General features: G+C 49.6%; 1 protein-coding gene across 1 annotated transcript in view; it reads right to left on the bottom strand.

The window, feature by feature from the left end:
- Positions 1–19,032, bottom strand: part of LOC135542908 (general transcription and DNA repair factor IIH helicase subunit XPB-like) — an 83,698-nt gene that overhangs the window by 26,428 nt on the left and 38,238 nt on the right. The window contains exons 8-10 of the mRNA XM_064970051.1: positions 7,452–7,618; positions 7,048–7,192; positions 6,163–6,347 (exon numbers count right to left, since the gene is read on the bottom strand). Of these exons, the coding sequence (XP_064826123.1) occupies positions 6,163–6,347; positions 7,048–7,192; positions 7,452–7,618 (497 nt within the window). The remainder of the gene's footprint in view (positions 1–6,162; positions 6,348–7,047; positions 7,193–7,451; positions 7,619–19,032) is intronic.

Genomic DNA, 19,032 nt, shown 5'->3' with positions numbered 1-19,032 from the left:
CGTGGCGTTGGTGGATGGAGCGAGACATGATGTCCCATGGCGGGCCAGTCCATAGTATCAATGACTTCCTCTTGCAGGAACTGCTGACACACTCCAGCCACATGAGGTCTAGCATTGTCTTGCATTAGGAGGAACCCAGGGCCAACCGCACCAGCATATGGTCTCACAAGGGGTCTGAGGATCTCATCTCGGTACCTAATGGCAGTCAGGCTTCCTCTGGCGAGCACATGGAGGGCTGTGCGACTGACCCGACCCACCGCCAAACCTGTCATGCTGGAGGATGTTGCAGGCAGCAGAACGTTCTCCACGGCGTCTCCAGACTCTGTCACGTCTGTCACATGTGCTCAGTGTGACCCTGCTTTCATCTGTGAAGAGCACAGGGCGCCAGTGGCGAATTTTCCAATCTTGGTGTTCTCTGGCAAATGCCAAACGTCCTGCACGGTGTTGGGCTGTAAGCACAACCCCCACCTGTGGACGTCAGGCCCTCATACCACCCTCATGGAGTCTGTTTCTGACCGTTTAAGCAGACACATGCACATTTGTGGCCTGCTGGAGGTAATTTTGCAGGGCTCTGGCAGTGCTCCTCCTGCTCCTCCTTGCACAAAGGCGGAGGTAGCGGTCCTGCTGCTGGGTTGTTGCCCTCCTACGGCCTCCTCCACATCTCCTGATGTACTGGCCTGTCTCCTGGTAGCGCCTCCATGCTCTGGACACTACGCTGACAGACACAGCAAACCTTCTTGCCACAGCTCGCATTTGATGTGCCATCCTGGATGAGCTGCACTAACAGAGCCACTTGTGTGAGTTGTAGACTCCCTCTCATGCTACCACTAGAGTGAAAGCACCGCCAGCATTCAAAAGTGACCAAAACATCAGCCAGCAAGCATAGGAACTGAGAAGTGGTCTGTGGTCACCACATGCAGAACCACTCCTTTATTGGGGGTGTCTTGCTAATTGCCTATAGTAAAAAGACTCATGCCCAACCCCCCCCCCCCCCCCCCCCATGAACTACAGCCCTGCCGTATCCACTTGTTGCCCAAACCCCCCCCCCCCTGAACTACAGCCCTGCCTTATCCACTTGTTGCCCAACCCCCCCCCCTGGACTACAGCCCTGCCTTATCCACTTGTTAACCAAACCCCCCCAGACACAAAAAAGTAGCTAGCAAGATGGAGATCTGACCAACTCACTGGACTTGTGGTTAGAGTGTCCACCCTGAGATTGGAAGATTGGGAGTTTGACCCCTGGCTGAGTCATGCCAAAGACTGGGAAACTGGGACCCAGTGCATCTCTGCTTGACAATCAGCATTAATGAAATAGATTGGGGGTAAATCCCTGCAATAGACTAGTGTCCTGTCCAGGGGGTGTCCTGGTACATCAAGCTGTCTCACTACAGTAACAGGAAATAGACTAGTGTCCTGTCCAGGGGGTGTCCTGGTACATCAAGCTGTCTCCCTACAGAAACAGGAGATAGACTAGTGTCCTGTCCAGGGGGTGTCCTGGTACATCAAGCTGTCTCACTACAGTAACAGGAAATAGACTAGTGTCCTGTCCAGGGGGTGTCCTGGTACATCAAGCTGTCTCCCTACAGAAACAGGAGATAGACTAGTGTCCTGTCCAGGGGGTGTCCTGTCCAGGGGGTGTTCTGGTACATCAAGCTGCTCCTATGAGACGTTCACTCGCTGCAAGTGGCTCGTTTGCGTCAACGAACACTAAACTAAAATCAATGGGAAAGGTTTTTGACCTGCAAACTTTGGTTTTGAAATTGCAACGTTCTCACAAGTTGATTAGTGGTCTGTTTCCCCCCTGTTGAAGATACCAAGAGAGTCCGACCCGGGTCACTGCAGCTGGGTCTGATGTTTCCCCCCTGTTGAAGATACCAAGAGAGTCCGACCCGGGTCACTACAGCTGGGTCTGATGTTTCCCCCCTGTTGAAGATACCAAGAGAGTCCGACCCGGGTCACTACAGCTGGGTCTGATGTTTCCCCTGTAGAAGATACCAAGAGAGTCCGACCCGGGTCACTACAGCTGGGTCTGATGTTTCCCCCTGTAGAAGATACCAAGAGAGTCCGACCCGGTCACTGCAGCTGGGTCTGATGTTTCCCCCTGTTGAAGATACCAAGAGAGTCCGACCCGGGTCACTGCAGCTGGGTCTGATGTTTCCCCCTGTTGAAGATACCAAGAGAGTCCGACCCGGGTCACTACAGCTGGGTCTGATGTTTCCCCCTGTTGAAGATACCAAGAGAGTCCGACCCAGGTCACTGCAGCTGGGTCTGATGTTTCCCCCCTGTAGAAGATACCAAGAGAGTCCGACCCGGGTCACTGCAGCTGGGTCTGATGTTTCCCCCCTGTTGAAGATACCAAGAGAGTCCGACCCGGGTCACTGCAGCTGGGTCTGATGTTTCCCCCCTGTTGAAGATACCAAGAGAGTCCGACCGAGGTCACTGCAGCTGGGTCTGATGAGGTATCCTATTCCATTAGCCAGGGATATTGTGTCCTGCCCATCACCAGGTTTATCCCCACAGACTGGTACAGGATGATGGACTAACCCAGGTTTATCCCCACAGACTGGTACAGGATGATGGACTAACCCAGGTTTATCCCCACAGACTGGTACAGGATGACGGACTAACCCAGGTTTATCCCCACAGACTGGTACAGGATGACAGACTAACCCAGGTTTATCCTCACAGACTGGTACAGGATGATGGACTAACCCAGGTTTATCCTCACAGACTGGTACAGGATGACAGACTAACCCAGGTTTATCCCCACAGACTGGTACAGGATGATGGACTAACCCAGGTTTATCCCCACAGACTGGTACAGGATGACGGACTAACCCAGGTTTATCCCCACAGACTGGTACAGGATGACGGACTAACCCAGGTTTATCCCCACAGACTGGTACAGGATGATGGACTAACCCAGGTTTATCCCCACAGACTGGTACAGGATGACAGACTAACCCAGGTTTATCCCCACAGACTGGTACAGGATGACGGACTAACCCAGGTTTATCCCCACAGACTGGTACAGGATGACGGACTAACCCAGGTTTATCCCCACAGACTGGTACAGGATGACGGACTAACCCAGGTTTATCCCCACAGACTGGTACAGGATGATGGACTAACCCAGGTTTATCCCCACAGACTGGTACAGGATGATGGACTAACCCAGGTTTATCCCCACACAGACTGGTACAGGATGATGGACTAACCCAGGTTTATCCCCACAGACTGGTACAGGATGACGGACTAACCCAGGTTTATCCACACAGACTGGTACAGGATGACGGACTAACCCAGGTTTATCCCCACAGACTGGTACAGGATGATGGACTAACCCAGGTTTATCCCCACAGACTGGTACAGGATGATGGACTAACCCAGGTTTATCCCCACACAGACTGGTACAGGATGATGGACTAACCCAGGTTTATCCACACAGACTGGTACAGGATGATGGACTAACCCAGGTTTATCCCCACAGACTGGTACAGGATGATGGACTAACCCAGGTTTATCCACACAGACTGGTACAGGATGACGGACTAACCCAGGTTTATCCCCACAGACTGGTACAGGATGATGGACTAACCCAGGTTTATCCCCACAGACTGGTACAGGATGATGGACTAACCCAGGTTTATCCCCACACAGACTGGTACAGGATGATGGACTAACCCAGGTTTATCCCCACAGACTGGTACAGGATGACGGACTAACCCAGGTTTATCCCCACAGACTGGTACAGGATGATGGACTAACCCAGGTTTATCCTCACAGACTGGTACAGGATGACGGACTAACCCAGGTTTATCCCCACAGACTGGTACAGGATGATGGACTAACCCAGGTTTATCCTCACAGACTGGTACAGGATGATGGACTAACCCAGGTTTATCCACACAGACTGGTACAGGATGACAGACTAACCCAGGTTTATCCCCACACAGACTGGTACAGGATGATGGACTAACCCAGGTTTATCCCCACAGACTGGTACAGGATGACGGACTAACCCAGGTTTATCCCCACAGACTGGTACAGGATGATGGACTAACCCAGGTTTATCCCCACAGACTGGTACAGGATGACAGACTAACCCAGGTTTATCCCCACAGACTGGTACAGGATGACGGACTAACCCAGGTTTATCCCCACAGACTGGTACAGGATGATGGACTAACCCAGGTTTATCCTCACAGACTGGTACAGGATGATGGACTAACCCAGGTTTATCCCCACAGACTGGTACAGGATGACAGACTAACCCAGGTTTATCCCCACAGACTGGTACAGGATGACGGACTAACCCAGGTTTATCCCCACAGACTGGTACAGGATGATGGACTAACCCAGGTTTATCCTCACAGACTGGTACAGGATGATGGACTAACCCAGGTTTATCCCCACAGACTGGTACAGGATGACGGACTAACCCAGGTTTATCCCCACAGACTGGTACAGGATGATGGACTAACCCAGGTTTATCCCCACAGACTGGTACAGGATGACGGACTAACCCAGGTTTATCCTCACAGACTGGTACAGGATGACGGACTAACCCAGGTTTATCCCCACAGACTGGTACAGGATGATGGACTAACCCAGGTTTATCCTCACAGACTGGTACAGGATGATGGACTAACCCAGGTTTATCCACACAGACTGGTACAGGATGACAGACTAACCCAGGTTTATCCCCACACAGACTGGTACAGGATGATGGACTAACCCAGGTTTATCCCCACAGACTGGTACAGGATGACGGACTAACCCAGGTTTATCCCCACAGACTGGTACAGGATGATGGACTAACCCAGGTTTATCCCCACAGACTGGTACAGGATGACAGACTAACCCAGGTTTATCCCCACAGACTGGTACAGGATGATGGACTAACCCAGGTTTATCCCCACAGACTGGTACAGGATGATGGACTAACCCAGGTTTATCCCCACAGACTGGTACAGGATGACAGACTAACCCAGGTTTATCCCCACAGACTGGTACAGGATGACAGACTAACCCAGGTTTATCCCCACAGACTGGTACAGGATGACAGACTAACCCAGGTTTATCCCCACAGACTGGTACAGGATGATGGACTAACCCAGGTTTATCCCCACAGACTGGTACAGGATGATGGACTAACCCAGGTTTATCCCCACAGACTGGTACAGGATGATGGACTAACCCAGGTTTATCCCCACAGACTGGTACAGGATGACAGACTAACCCAGGTTTATCCCCACACAGACTGGTACAGGATGATGGACTAACCCAGGTTTATCCCCACAGACTGGTACAGGATGATGGACTAACCCAGGTTTATCCCCACAGACTGGTACAGGATGATGGACTAACCCAGGTTTATCCCCACAGACTGGTACAGGATGACGGACTAACCCAGGTTTATCCCCACAGAGACTGGTACAGGATGATGGACTAACCCAGGTTTATCCCCACAGACTGGTACAGGATGATGGACTAACCCAGGTTTATCCCCACAGACTGGTACAGGATGATGGACTAACCCAGGTTTATCCCCACAGACTGGTACAGGATGATGGACTAACCCAGGTTTATCCCCACAGACTGGTACAGGATGACAGACTAACCCAGGTTTATCCCCACAGACTGGTACAGGATGATGGACTAACCCAGGTTTATCCACACAGACTGGTACAGGATGACGGACTAACCCAGGTTTATCCCCACAGACTGGTACAGGATGATGGACTAACCCAGGTTTATCCCCACAGACTGGTACAGGATGATGGACTAACCCAGGTTTATCCCCACACAGACTGGTACAGGATGACGGACTAACCCAGGTTTATCCACACAGACTGGTACAGGATGACGGACTAACCCAGGTTTATCCCCACAGACTGGTACAGGATGATGGACTAACCCAGGTTTATCCCCACACAGACTGGTACAGGATGACGGACTAACCCAGGTTTATCCCCACAGACTGGTACAGGATGATGGACTAACCCAGGTTTATCCCCACAGACTGGTACAGGATGATGGACTAACCCAGGTTTATCCCCACAGACTGGTACAGGATGACAGACTAACCCAGGTTTATCCCCACAGACTGGTACAGGATGACAGACTAACCCAGGTTTATCCCCACACAGACGGACTAACCTCGGCACACTGGACCTTAGCGATGTATCCGTTGTTCTGGAGCTCCATCCAGTTGGCCTCGAACAGCTTGGGCCCAATCAGGAAGTTGAGATCAACGATCTTGTCGTCCTCTCGGACCAGCGTAGCGGTCAGACCCAGCTTACAGTGGGCCTGGACAATGGTCAGAACCCGACGGAACATCTTAGCTACAGGGGGAGACAACGCAGACATTATTAGATAAATGTTTTGGAAACATCACAAAAGTGAGAAACAGATTTTCTGGTGTTCGGGTCAGTTAAACTCCTAAAGTTGCGAAAACCCCGTCTTCTCATAAAAACGACTGTAGTGTCCAAACGGTTTGGTCTAAAAACTATTATGACCCCCCCCCCCCCGAGACTCGCACCAACACAGGCGCCTTGGTCCCTCGTCTGAAGTCGGTTCAGCCGATCTGACAACTTCTGTCTGTGGCGTCCGAACGTGTCCCCGTCGTTACGCGCACCTGTCCCCGTCGTTACGCGCACCTGTCCCCGTCGTTACGCGCACCTGTCCCCGTCGTTACGCGCACCTGTCCCCGTCGTTACGCGCACCTGTCCCCGTCGTTACGCGCACCTGTCCCCGTCGTTACGCGCACCTGTCCCCGTCGTTACGCGCACCTGTCCCCGTCGTTACGCGCACCTGTCACCGTCGTTACGCGCACCTGTCACCGTCGTTACACACTAAACAAAACCCCTTAACTTCTGCCCCTTTACCACAGAGAGATAGACAGACTCACCAGGGATGGTGAGGACGAACATGAACCCCTCCTAACTTAACCATGAACCCTGACCCCAAAGACTCACCAGGGAATGTGAGGTCTAACCCTAACCCCTCCTAACTTAACCATGACCCCTGACCCCGTATACTCACCAGGGATGGTGTGCACCTCGTCCAGGATGATGAGACCCCACTCCTGGGACCTCATCCATTCCATCACTCTCTCTGCCTCCCAAGACCTCTTGGTGGTGTGTCCCAACATGCTATATGTACTGATGGCCACCGAGCAGCCAATCGGCTTCAAAAACAAAAATCAAACTTCATTTAAAAGTGCATTTTAAAACCGCAACACACTTTGAAACTAAAACAAGAACTTGAATTTAATAAATCAAAGCAAACAAGAAGCAGTAAAAAGAAATCATTATACAAAACACCGTGGCTGTTGAAAGACCGAGTTGAGAAGGGGGATTTGAAAAGCTTAAAAAAACACCGTGGCTGTTGAAAGACGGAATTTAAAAAGGGGGATTTTAAAAAGCTGTGTTTGCTGTGTCTCTTACCTTGTCCTTGGCATCTGAGGTGAAGCGGCAGATCTGAGAGTCGTCAATGGTCGACCACATCTTAAACTGAGCCTTCCACTGTTCTACTGACACAGAGCTGTTCCCCAGCACCAGGCAGCGCTTACGGACCGTACAGGCTGCCGTTACCCCTACTAGAGACTTCCCGCACCTGGGGACAGGAGGAGAGATGGAGGGGGGGGGGAGGAGGAGTAATGGGGACAGGAGGAGAGATGGAGGGGGTGGGGGTAGGAGGAGTAATGGGGACAGGAGGAGAGATGAAGGAGGTGGGGGTGGGAGGAGTAATGGGGACAGGAGGAGAGATGAAGGAGGTGGGGGGTAGGAGGAGTAATGGGGACAGGAGGAGTAATGGGGACAGGAGGAGAGATGGAGGAGGTGGGGGGTAGGAGGAGTAATGGGGACAGGAGGAGAGATGGAGGGGGTGGGGGGTAGGAGGAGTAATGGGGACAGGAGGAGAGATGGAGGAGGTGAGGGTAGGAGGAGTAATGGGGACAGGAGGAGAGATGGAGGAGGTGGGGGGGTAGGAGGAGTAATGGGGACAGGAGGAGAGATGGAGGAGGTGGGAGGTAGGAGGAGTAATGGGGACAGGAGGAGTAATGGGGACAGGAGGAGAGATGGAGGAGGTGGGGGTAGGAGGAGTAATGGGGACAGGAGGAGTAATGGGGACAGGAGGAGAGATGGAGGAGGTGGGGGTAGGAGGAGTAATGGGGACAGGAGGAGTAATGGGGACAGGAGGAGAGATGGAGGAGGTGAGGGGTAGGAGGAGTAATGGGGACAGGAGGAGTAATGGGGACAGGAGGAGAGATGGAGGAGGTGGGGGGTAGGAGGAGTAATGGGGACAGGAGGAGTAATGGAGGAGGTGGGAGGTAGGAGGAGTAATGGGGACAGGAGGAGAGATGGAGGAGGTGGAGGGGGGTAGGAGGAGTAATGGGGACAGGAGGAGAGATGGAGGAGGTGGGGGGGGGGGTAGGAGGAGTAATGGGGACAGGAGGAGAGATGGAGGAGGTGGGGGGTAGGAGGAGTAATGGGGACAGGAGGAGAGATGGGGGACAGGAGGAGAGATGGAGGAGGTGGGGGGTAGGAGGAGTAATGGGGACAGGAGGAGTAATGGGGACAGGAGGAGAGATGGAGGAGGTGAGGGGTAGGAGGAGTAATGGGGACAGGAGGAGTAATGGGGACAGGAGGAGAGATGGAGGAGGTGGGGGGTAGGAGGAGTAATGGGGACAGGAGGAGAGATGGGGGACAGGAGGAGAGATGGAGGGGGTGGGGGTAGGAGGAGTAATGGGGACAGGAGGAGAGATGGAGGGGGTGGGGGGGGGGTAGGAGGAGTAATGGGGACAGGAGGAGAGATGGAGGGGGTGGGGGGTAGGAGGAGTAATGGGGACAGGAGGAGAGATGGAGGGGGTGGGGGGGTAGGAGGAGTAATGGGGACAGGAGGAGAGATGGAGGAGGTGGGGGTAGGAGGAGTAATGGGGACAGGAGGAGTAATGGGGACAGGAGGAGAGATGGGGACAGGAGGAGAGATGGAGGGGGTGGGGGGTAGGAGGAGTAATGGGGACAGGAGGAGAGATGGAGGGGGGGGGGGTAGGAGGAGTAATGGGGACAGGAGGAGAGATGGGGGACAGGAGGAGAGATGGAGGGGTGGGGGGTAGGAGGAGTAATGGGGACAGGAGGAGTAATGGGGACAGGAGGAGAGATGGAGGGGGTGGGGGTAGGAGGAGTAATGGGGACAGGAGGAGTAATGGGGACAGGAGGAGAGATGGAGGAGGTGGGGGGTAGGAGGAGTAATGGGGACAGGAGGAGTAATGGGGACAGGAGGAGAGATGGAGGAGGTGAGGGGTAGGAGGAGTAATGGGGACAGGAGGAGTAATGGGGACAGGAGGAGAGATGGAGGAGGTGGGGGGTAGGAGGAGTAATGGGGACAGGAGGAGTAATGGAGGAGGTGGGAGGTAGGAGGAGTAATGGGGACAGGAGGAGAGATGGAGGAGGTGGAGGGGGTAGGAGGAGTAATGGGGACAGGAGGAGAGATGGAGGAGGTGGGGGGGTAGGAGGAGTAATGGGGACAGGAGGAGAGATGGAGGAGGTGGGGGTAGGAGGAGTAATGGGGACAGGAGGAGAGATGGGGGACAGGAGGAGAGATGGAGGAGGTGGGGGGTAGGAGGAGTAATGGGGACAGGAGGAGTAATGGGGACAGGAGGAGAGATGGAGGAGGTGAGGGGTAGGAGGAGTAATGGGGACAGGAGGAGTAATGGGGACAGGAGGAGAGAGATGGAGGAGGTGGGGGGTAGGAGGAGTAATGGGGACAGGAGGAGAGATGGGGGACAGGAGGAGAGATGGAGGGGGTGGGGGGGTAGGAGGAGTAATGGGGACAGGAGGAGAGATGGAGGGGGTGGGGGGGGTAGGAGGAGTAATGGGGACAGGAGGAGAGATGGAGGGGGTGGGGGGTAGGAGGAGTAATGGGGACAGGAGGAGAGATGGAGGGGGTGGGGGGGGTAGGAGGAGTAATGGGGACAGGAGGAGAGATGGAGGAGGTGGGGGGTAGGAGGAGTAATGGGGACAGGAGGAGTAATGGGGACAGGAGGAGAGATGGGGACAGGAGGAGAGATGGAGGGGGGTGGGGGGGGGGTAGGAGGAGTAATGGGGACAGGAGGAGAGATGGAGGGGGTGGGGGGTAGGAGGAGTAATGGGGACAGGAGGAGAGATGGGGGACAGGAGGAGAGATGGGGGGGGGTAGGAGGAATAATGGGGACAGGAGGAGAGATGGAGGGGGTGGGGGGTAGGAGGAGTAATGGGGACAGGAGGAGAGATGGAGAAGGTGGGGGGTAGGAGGAGTAATGGGGACAGGAGGAGAGATGGAGGGGGTGGGGGGTAGGAGGAGTAATGGGGACAGGAGGAGAGATGGAGGGGGTGGGGGGGTAGGAGGAGTAATGGGGACAGGAGGAGTAATGGGGACAGGAGGAGAGATGGAGGGGGTGGGGGGGTAGGAGGAGTAATGGGGACAGGAGGAGAGATGGAGGGGGTGGGGGGGGGTAGGAGGAGTAATGGGGACAGGAGGAGAGATGGAGGAGGTGGGGGGTAGGAGGAGTAATGGGGACAGGAGGAGTAATGGGGACAGGAGGAGAGATGGAGGGGGGGGGTGATGGGGAGGGAAAGGAGGAGAGATGGAGGGGGTGGGGGGTAGGAGGAGTAATGGGGACAGGAGGAGAGATGGAGGGGGGTGATGGGGAGGGAAAGGAGGAGAGATGGAGGGGGTGGGGGGTAGGAGGAGTAACGGGGACAGGAGGAGAAATGGAGGAGGTGGGGGGGTAGGAGGAGTAATGGGGACAGGAGGAGTAATGGGGACAGGAGGAGAGATGGAGGAGGTGGGGGGTAGGAGGAGTAATGGGGACAGGAGGAGTAATGGGGACAGGAGGAGAGATGGAGGGGGGGGGGATGGGGAGGGAAAGGAGGAGAGATGGAGGGGTGGGGGGTAGGAGGAGTAATGGGGACAGGAGGAGAGATGGAGGGGGGGGTGATGGGGAGGGAAAGGAGGAGAGATGGAGGGGGTGGGGGGTAGGAGGAGTAATGGGGACAGGGGCAGAGATGGAGGGGGTGGGGGGTAGGAGGAGTAATGGGGACAGGAGGAGAGATGGAGGGGGTGGGGGTAGGAGGAGTAATGGGGACAGGAGGAGAGATGGAGGGGGTGGGGGGTAGGAGGAGTAATGGGGACAGGAGGAGAGATGGAGGGGGTGGGGGGGTAGGAGGAGTAATGGGGACAGGAGGAGAGATGGAGGGGGGGGGGGGGGTAGGAGGAGTAATGGGGACAGGAGGAGAGATGGAGGGGGTGGGGGGGGTAGGAGGAGTAATGGGGACAGGAGGAGAGATGGAGGAGGTGGGGGGTAGGAGGAGTAATGGGGACAGGAGGAGTAATGGGGACAGGAGGAGAGATGGAGGGGGGTGATGGGGAGGGAAAGGAGGAGAGATGGAGGGGGTGGGGGGTAGGAGGAGTAATGGGGACAGGAGGAGAGATGGAGGGGGGTGATGGGGAGGGAAAGGAGGAGAGATGGAGGGGGTGGGGGGTAGGAGGAGTAACGGGGACAGGAGGAGAGATGGAGGAGGTGGGGGGTAGGAGGAGTAATGGGGACAGGAGGAGTAATGGGGACAGGAGGAGAGATGGAGGAGGTGGGGGGTAGGAGGAGTAATGGGGACAGGAGGAGTAATGGGGACAGGAGGAGAGATGGAGGGGGGGGGTGATGGGGAGGGAAAGGAGGAGAGATGGAGGGGGTGGGGGTAGGAGGAGTAATGGGGACAGGAGGAGAGATGGAGGGGGGGGGGTGATGGGGAGGGAAAGGAGGAGAGATGGAGGGGGTGGGGGGTAGGAGGAGTAATGGGGACAGGGGCAGAGATGGAGGGGGTGGGGGTAGGAGGAGTAATGGGGACAGGAGGAGAGATGGAGGGGGTGGGGGGGTAGGAGGAGTAATGGGGACAGGAGGAGAGATGGAGGGGGTGGGGGGGTAGGAGGAGTAATGGGGACAGGAGGAGAGATGGGACATGGAGGTAAATATATGGATGATTTAACATTGCCATAACACCTTCACATACACCGGGTATACCAAACACAAGGAACCCCTTCTAATAATGAGTCGCACCCCTCCGATCTCCCCTCAACGACTCTGATTGAAGTGGATTTAACAAGAGACATCAATAAGGGATCGTAGCTTTCACCTGGTCAGTCTCTGTCATGAACAGAGAAGGTGTTCCTAATGTTTTGTCCACTCAGAGTATCAACTATCCACCCATATTAAACCCCATATTAAACCCCATCACTCAGTGTATCAACTATCCACCCATATTAAACCCCATCACTCAGTGTATCAACTATCCACCCATATTAAACCCCATCACTCAGTGTATAAACTATCCACCCATATTAAACCCCATCACTCAGTGTATAAACTATCCACCCATATTAAACCCCATCACTCAGTGTATAAACTATCCACCCATATTAAACCCCATATTAAACCCCATCACTCAGTGTATCAACTATCCACCCATATTAAACCCCATATTAAACCCCATATTAAACCCCATCACTCAGTGTATCAACTATCCACCCATATCAAACCCCATATTAAACCCATCACTCAGTGTATATACTATCCACCCATATTAAACCCCATCACTCAGTGTATCAACTATCCACCCATATTAAACCCCATATTAAACCCATCACTCAGTGTATCAACTATCCACCCATATTAAACCCCATCACTCAGTGTATCAACTATCCACCCATATTAAACCCCATCACTCAGAGTATCAACTATCCACCCATATTAAACCCCATATTAAACCCCATCACTCAGTGTATCAACTATCCACCCATATCAAACCCCATATTAAACCCCATCACTCAGTGTATCAACTATCCACCCATATTAAACCCCATCACTCAGTGTATCAACTATCCACCCATATTAAACCCCATCACTCAGAGTATCAACTATCCACCCATATTAAACCCCATATTAAACCCCATCACTCAGTGTATCAACTATCCACCCATATTAAACCCCATCACTCAGAGTATCAACTATCCACCCATATTAAACCCCATATTAAACCCCATCACTCAGTGTATCAACTATCCACCCATATTAAACCCCATCACTCAGAGTATCAACTATCCACCCATATTAAACCCCATCACTCAGTGTATCAACTATCCACCCATATTAAACCCCATATTAAACCCCATCACTCAGTGTATCAACTATCCACCCATATTAAACCCATCACTCAGTGTATCAACTATCCACCCATATTAAAACCCATCACTCAGTGTATCAACTATCCACCCATATTAAACCCCATCACTCAGAGTATCAACTATCCACCCATATTAAACCCCATATTAAACCCCATCACTCAGAGTATCAACTATCCACCCATATTAAACCCCATATTAAACCCCATCACTCAGAGTATCAACTATCCACCCATATTAAACCCCATCACTCAGTGTATAAACTATCCACCCATATTAAACCCCATATTAAACCCCATCACTCAGTGTATCAACTATCCACCCATATTAAACCCCATATTAAACCCCATCACTCAGTGTATAAACTATCCACCCATATTAAACCCCATCACTCAGTGTATAAACTATCCACCCATATTAAACCCCATCACTCAGTGTATAAACTATCCACCCATATTAAACCCCATATTAAACCCCATCACTCAGTGTATCAACTATCCACCCATATTAAACCCCATCACTCAGTGTATCAACTATCCACCCATATTAAACCCCATCACTCAGTGTATCAACTATCCACCCATATTAAACCCCATCACTCAGAGTATCAACTATCCACCCATATTAAACCCCATATTAAACCCCATCACTCAGAGTATCAACTATCCACCCATATTAAACCCCATCACTCAGTGTATAAACTATCCACCCATATTAAACCAAATCACTCAGAGTATCAACTATCCACCCATATTAAACCCCATCACTCAGAGTATCAACTATCCACCCATATTAAACCCCATATTAAACCCCATCACTCAGAGTATCAACTATCCACCCATATTAAACCCCATCACTCAGTGTATAAACTATCCACCCATATTAAACCCATCACTCAGAGTATCAACTATCCACCCATATTAAACCCCATATTAAACCCCAATACTCAGATTATCAACTATCCACCCATATTAAACCCCATCACTCAGAGTATCAACTATCCACCCATATTAAACCCATCACTCAGTGTATAAACTATCCACCCATATTAAACCCATATTAAACCCCATCACTCAGTGTATCAACTATCCACCCATATCAAACCCCATCACTCAGAGAATCAACTATCCACCCATATTAAACCCATCACTCAGTGTATAAACTATCCACCCATATTAAACCCATATTAAACCCCATCACTCAGTGTATATACTATCCACCCATATCAAACCCCATCACTCAGTGTATCAACTATCCACCCATATTAAACCCCATCACTCAGAGTATCAACTATCCACCCATATTAAACCCCATCACTCAGAGTATCAACTATCCACCCATATTAAACCCCATCACTCAGAGTATCAACTATCCACCCATATTAAACCCATCACTCAGAGTATCAACTATCCACCCATATTAAACCCATATTAAACCCCATCACTCAGTGTATCAACTATCCACCCATATCAAACCCCATCACTCAGAGTATCAACTATCCACCCATATTAAACCCCATCACTCAGAGTATCAACTATCCACCCATATTAAACCCCATATTAAACCCCATCACTCAGAGTATCAACTATCCACCCATATTAAACCCCATCACTCAGTGTATAAACTATCCACCCATATTAAACCAAATCACTCAGAGTATCAACTATCCACCCATATTAAACCCCATCACTCAGTGTATAAACTATCCACCCATATTAAACCCCATATTAAACCCCATCACTCAGTGTATCAACTATCCACCCATATTAAACCCCATCACTCAGTGTATCAACTATCCACCCATATTAAACCCCATCACTCAGTGTATCAACTATCCACCCATATTAAACCCCATCACTCAGAGTATCAACTATCCACCCATATTAAACCCCATATTAAACCCCATCACTCAGAGTATCAACTATCCACCCATATTAAACCCCATCACTCAGTGTATAAACTATCCACCCATATTAAACCAAATCACTCAGAGTATCAACTATCCACCCATATTAAACCCCATCACTCAGAGTATCAACTATCCACCCATATTAAACCCCATATTAAACCCCATCACTCAGAGTATCAACTATCCACCCATATTAAACCCCATCACTCAGTGTATAAACTATCCACCCATATTAAACCCATCACTCAGAGTATCAACTATCCACCCATATTAAACCCCATATTAAACCCCAATACTCAGATTATCAACTATCCACCCATATTAAACCCCATCACTCAGAGTATCAACTATCCACCCATATTAAACCCATCACTCAGTGTATAAACTATCCACCCATATTAAACCCATATTAAACCCCATCACTCAGTGTATCAACTATCCACCCATATCAAACCCCATCACTCAGAGTATCAACTATCCACCCATATTAAACCCATCACTCAGTGTATAAACTATCCACCCATATTAAACCCATATTAAACCCCATCACTCAGTGTATATACTATCCACCCATATCAAACCCCATCACTCAGTGTATCAACTATCCACCCATATTAAACCCCATCACTCAGAGTATCAACTATCCACCCATATTAAACCCCATCACTCAGAGTATCAACTATCCACCCATATTAAACCCCATCACTCAGAGTATCAACTATCCACCCATATTAAACCCATCACTCAGAGTATCAACTATCCACCCATATTAAACCCATATTAAACCCCATCACTCAGTGTATCAACTATCCACCCATATCAAACCCCATCACTCAGAGTATCAACTATCCACCCATATTAAACCCCATCACTCAGTGTATCAACTATCCACCCATATTAAACCCCATATTAAACCCCATCACTCAGTGTATCAACTATCCACCCATATTAAACCCCATCACTCAGAGTATCAACTATCCACCCATATTAAACCCATATTAAACCCCATCACTCAGTGTATCAACTATCCACCCATATTAAACCCCATCACTCAGTGTATAAACTATCCACCCATATTAAACCCCATCACTCAGAGTATCAACTATCCACCCATATTAAACCCCATCACTCAGAGTATCAACTATCCACCCATATTAAACCCATATTAAACCCCATCACTCAGTGTATCAACTATCCACCCATATTAAACCCCATCACTCAGTGTATAAACTATCCACCCATATTAAACCCCATCACTCAGTGTATAAACTATCCACCCATATTAAACCCCATCACTCAGTGTATCAACTATCCACCCATATTAAACCCCATCACTCAGAGTATCAACTATCCACCCATATTAAACCCATATTAAACCCCATCACTCAGTGTATCAACTATCCACCCATATTAAACCCCATCACTCAGTGTATAAACTATCCACCCATATTAAACCCCATCACTCAGAGTATCAACTATCCACCCATATTAAACCCCATCACACAGAGTATCAACTATCCACCCATATTAAACCCCATCACTCAGTGTATCAACTATCCACCCATATTAAACCCCACCACTCAGTGTATAAACTATCCACCCATATTAAACCCCATCACTCAGAGTATCAACTATCCACCCATATTAAACCCCATCACTCAGAGTATCAACTATCCACCCATATTAAACCCCATCACTCAGAGTATCAACTATCCACCCATATTAAACCCATCACTCAGAGTATCAACTATCCACCCATATTAAACCCATATTAAACCCCATCACTCAGTGTATCAACTATCCACCCATATCAAACCCCATCACTCAGAGTATCAACTATCCACCCATATTAAACCCCATCACTCAGTGTATCAACTATCCACCCATATTAAACCCCATCACTCAGAGTATCAACTATCCACCCATATTAAACCCCATCACTCAGTGTATCAACTATCCACCCATATTAAACCCCATCACTCAGTGTATAAACTATCCACCCATATTAAACCCCATCACTCAGTGTATCAACTATCCACCCATATTAAACCCCATCACTCAGTGTATCAACTATCCACCCATATTAAACCCCATCACTCAGAGTATCAACTATCCACCCATATTAAACCCATATTAAACCCCATCACTCAGTGTATCAACTATCCACCCATATTAAACCCCATCACTCAGTGTATAAACTATCCACCCATATTAAACCCCATCACTCAGAGTATCAACTATCCACCCATATTAAACCCCATCACTCAGAGTATCAACTATCCACCCATATTAAACCCATATTAAACCCCATCACTCAGAGTATCAACTATCCACCCATATTAAACCCATATTAAACCCCATCACTCAGTGTATCAACTATCCACCCATATTAAACCCCATCACTCAGTGTATAAACTATCCACCCATATTAAACCCCATCACACAGAGTATCAACTATCCACCCATATTAAACCCCATCACTCAGTGTATCAACTATCCACCCATATTAAACCCCACCACTCAGTGTATAAACTATCCACCCATATTAAACCCCATCACTCAGAGTATCAACTATCCACCCATATTAAACCCCATCACTCAGAGTATCAACTATCCACCCATATTAAACCCCATCACTCAGAGTATCAACTATCCACCCATATTAAACCCCATATTAAACCCATCACTCAGTGTATCAACTATCCACCCATATTAAACCCCACCACTCAGAGTATCAACTATCCACCCATATTAAACCCCATCACTCAGTGTATCAACTATCCACCCATATTAAACCCCATCACTCAGTGTATCAACTATCCACCCATATTAAACCCCATCACTCAGTGTATCAACTATCCACCCATATTAAACCCCATCACTCAGTGTATCAACTATCCACCCATATTAAACCCCATCACTCAGAGTATCAACTATCCACCCATATTAAACCCATATTAAACCCCATCACTCAGTGTATCAAATATCCACCCATATTAAACCCCATCACTCAGTGTATAAACTATCCACCCATATTAAACCCCATCACTCAGAGTATCAACTATCCACCCATATTAAACCCCATCACTCAGAGTATCAACTATCCACCCATATTAAACCCATATTAAACCCCATCACTCAGTGTATCAACTATCCACCCATATTAAACCCCATCACTCAGAGTATCAACTATCCACCCATATTAAACCCCATATTAAACCCCATCACTCAGTGTATCAACTATCCACCCATATTAAACCCCATCACACAGAGTATCAACTATCCACCCATATTAACCCATCACTCAGTGTATCAACTATCCACCCATATTAAACCCCACCACTCAGAGTATCAACTATCCACCCATATTAAACCCCATCACTCAGTGTATCAACTATCCACCCATATTAAACCCCATCACTCAGAGTATCAACTATCCATCCATATTAACCCATCACTCAGTGTATCAACTATCCACCCATATTAAACCCCATCACTCAGTGTATCAACTATCCACCCATATTAAACCCATATTAAACCCCATCACTCAGAGTATCAACTATCCACCCATATTAAACCCCATCACTCAGAGTATCATCTATCCACCCATATTAACCCATCACTCAGTGTATCAACTATCCACCCATATTAAACCCCATCACTCAGAGTATCAACTATCCACCCATATTAAACCCCATCACTCAGAGTATCAACTATCCACCCATATTAAACCCCATATTAAACCCCATCACTCAGTGTATCAACTATCCACCCATATTAAACCCCATCACTCAGAGTATCAACTATCCACCCATATTAAACCCCATATTAAACCCCATATTAAACCCCATCACTCAGTGTATCAACTATCCACCCATATTAAACCCCATCACTCAGTGTATCAA

Source organism: Oncorhynchus masou, chromosome 7 (genome assembly GCF_036934945.1).
Source record: "Oncorhynchus masou masou isolate Uvic2021 chromosome 7, UVic_Omas_1.1, whole genome shotgun sequence".
NCBI classification, from domain to species: Eukaryota; Metazoa; Chordata; class Actinopteri; order Salmoniformes; family Salmonidae; genus Oncorhynchus; species Oncorhynchus masou.
The sequence above is the reverse complement of the archived record's forward strand: the minus strand, read 5'-3'. Positions and strand labels throughout refer to the sequence as shown.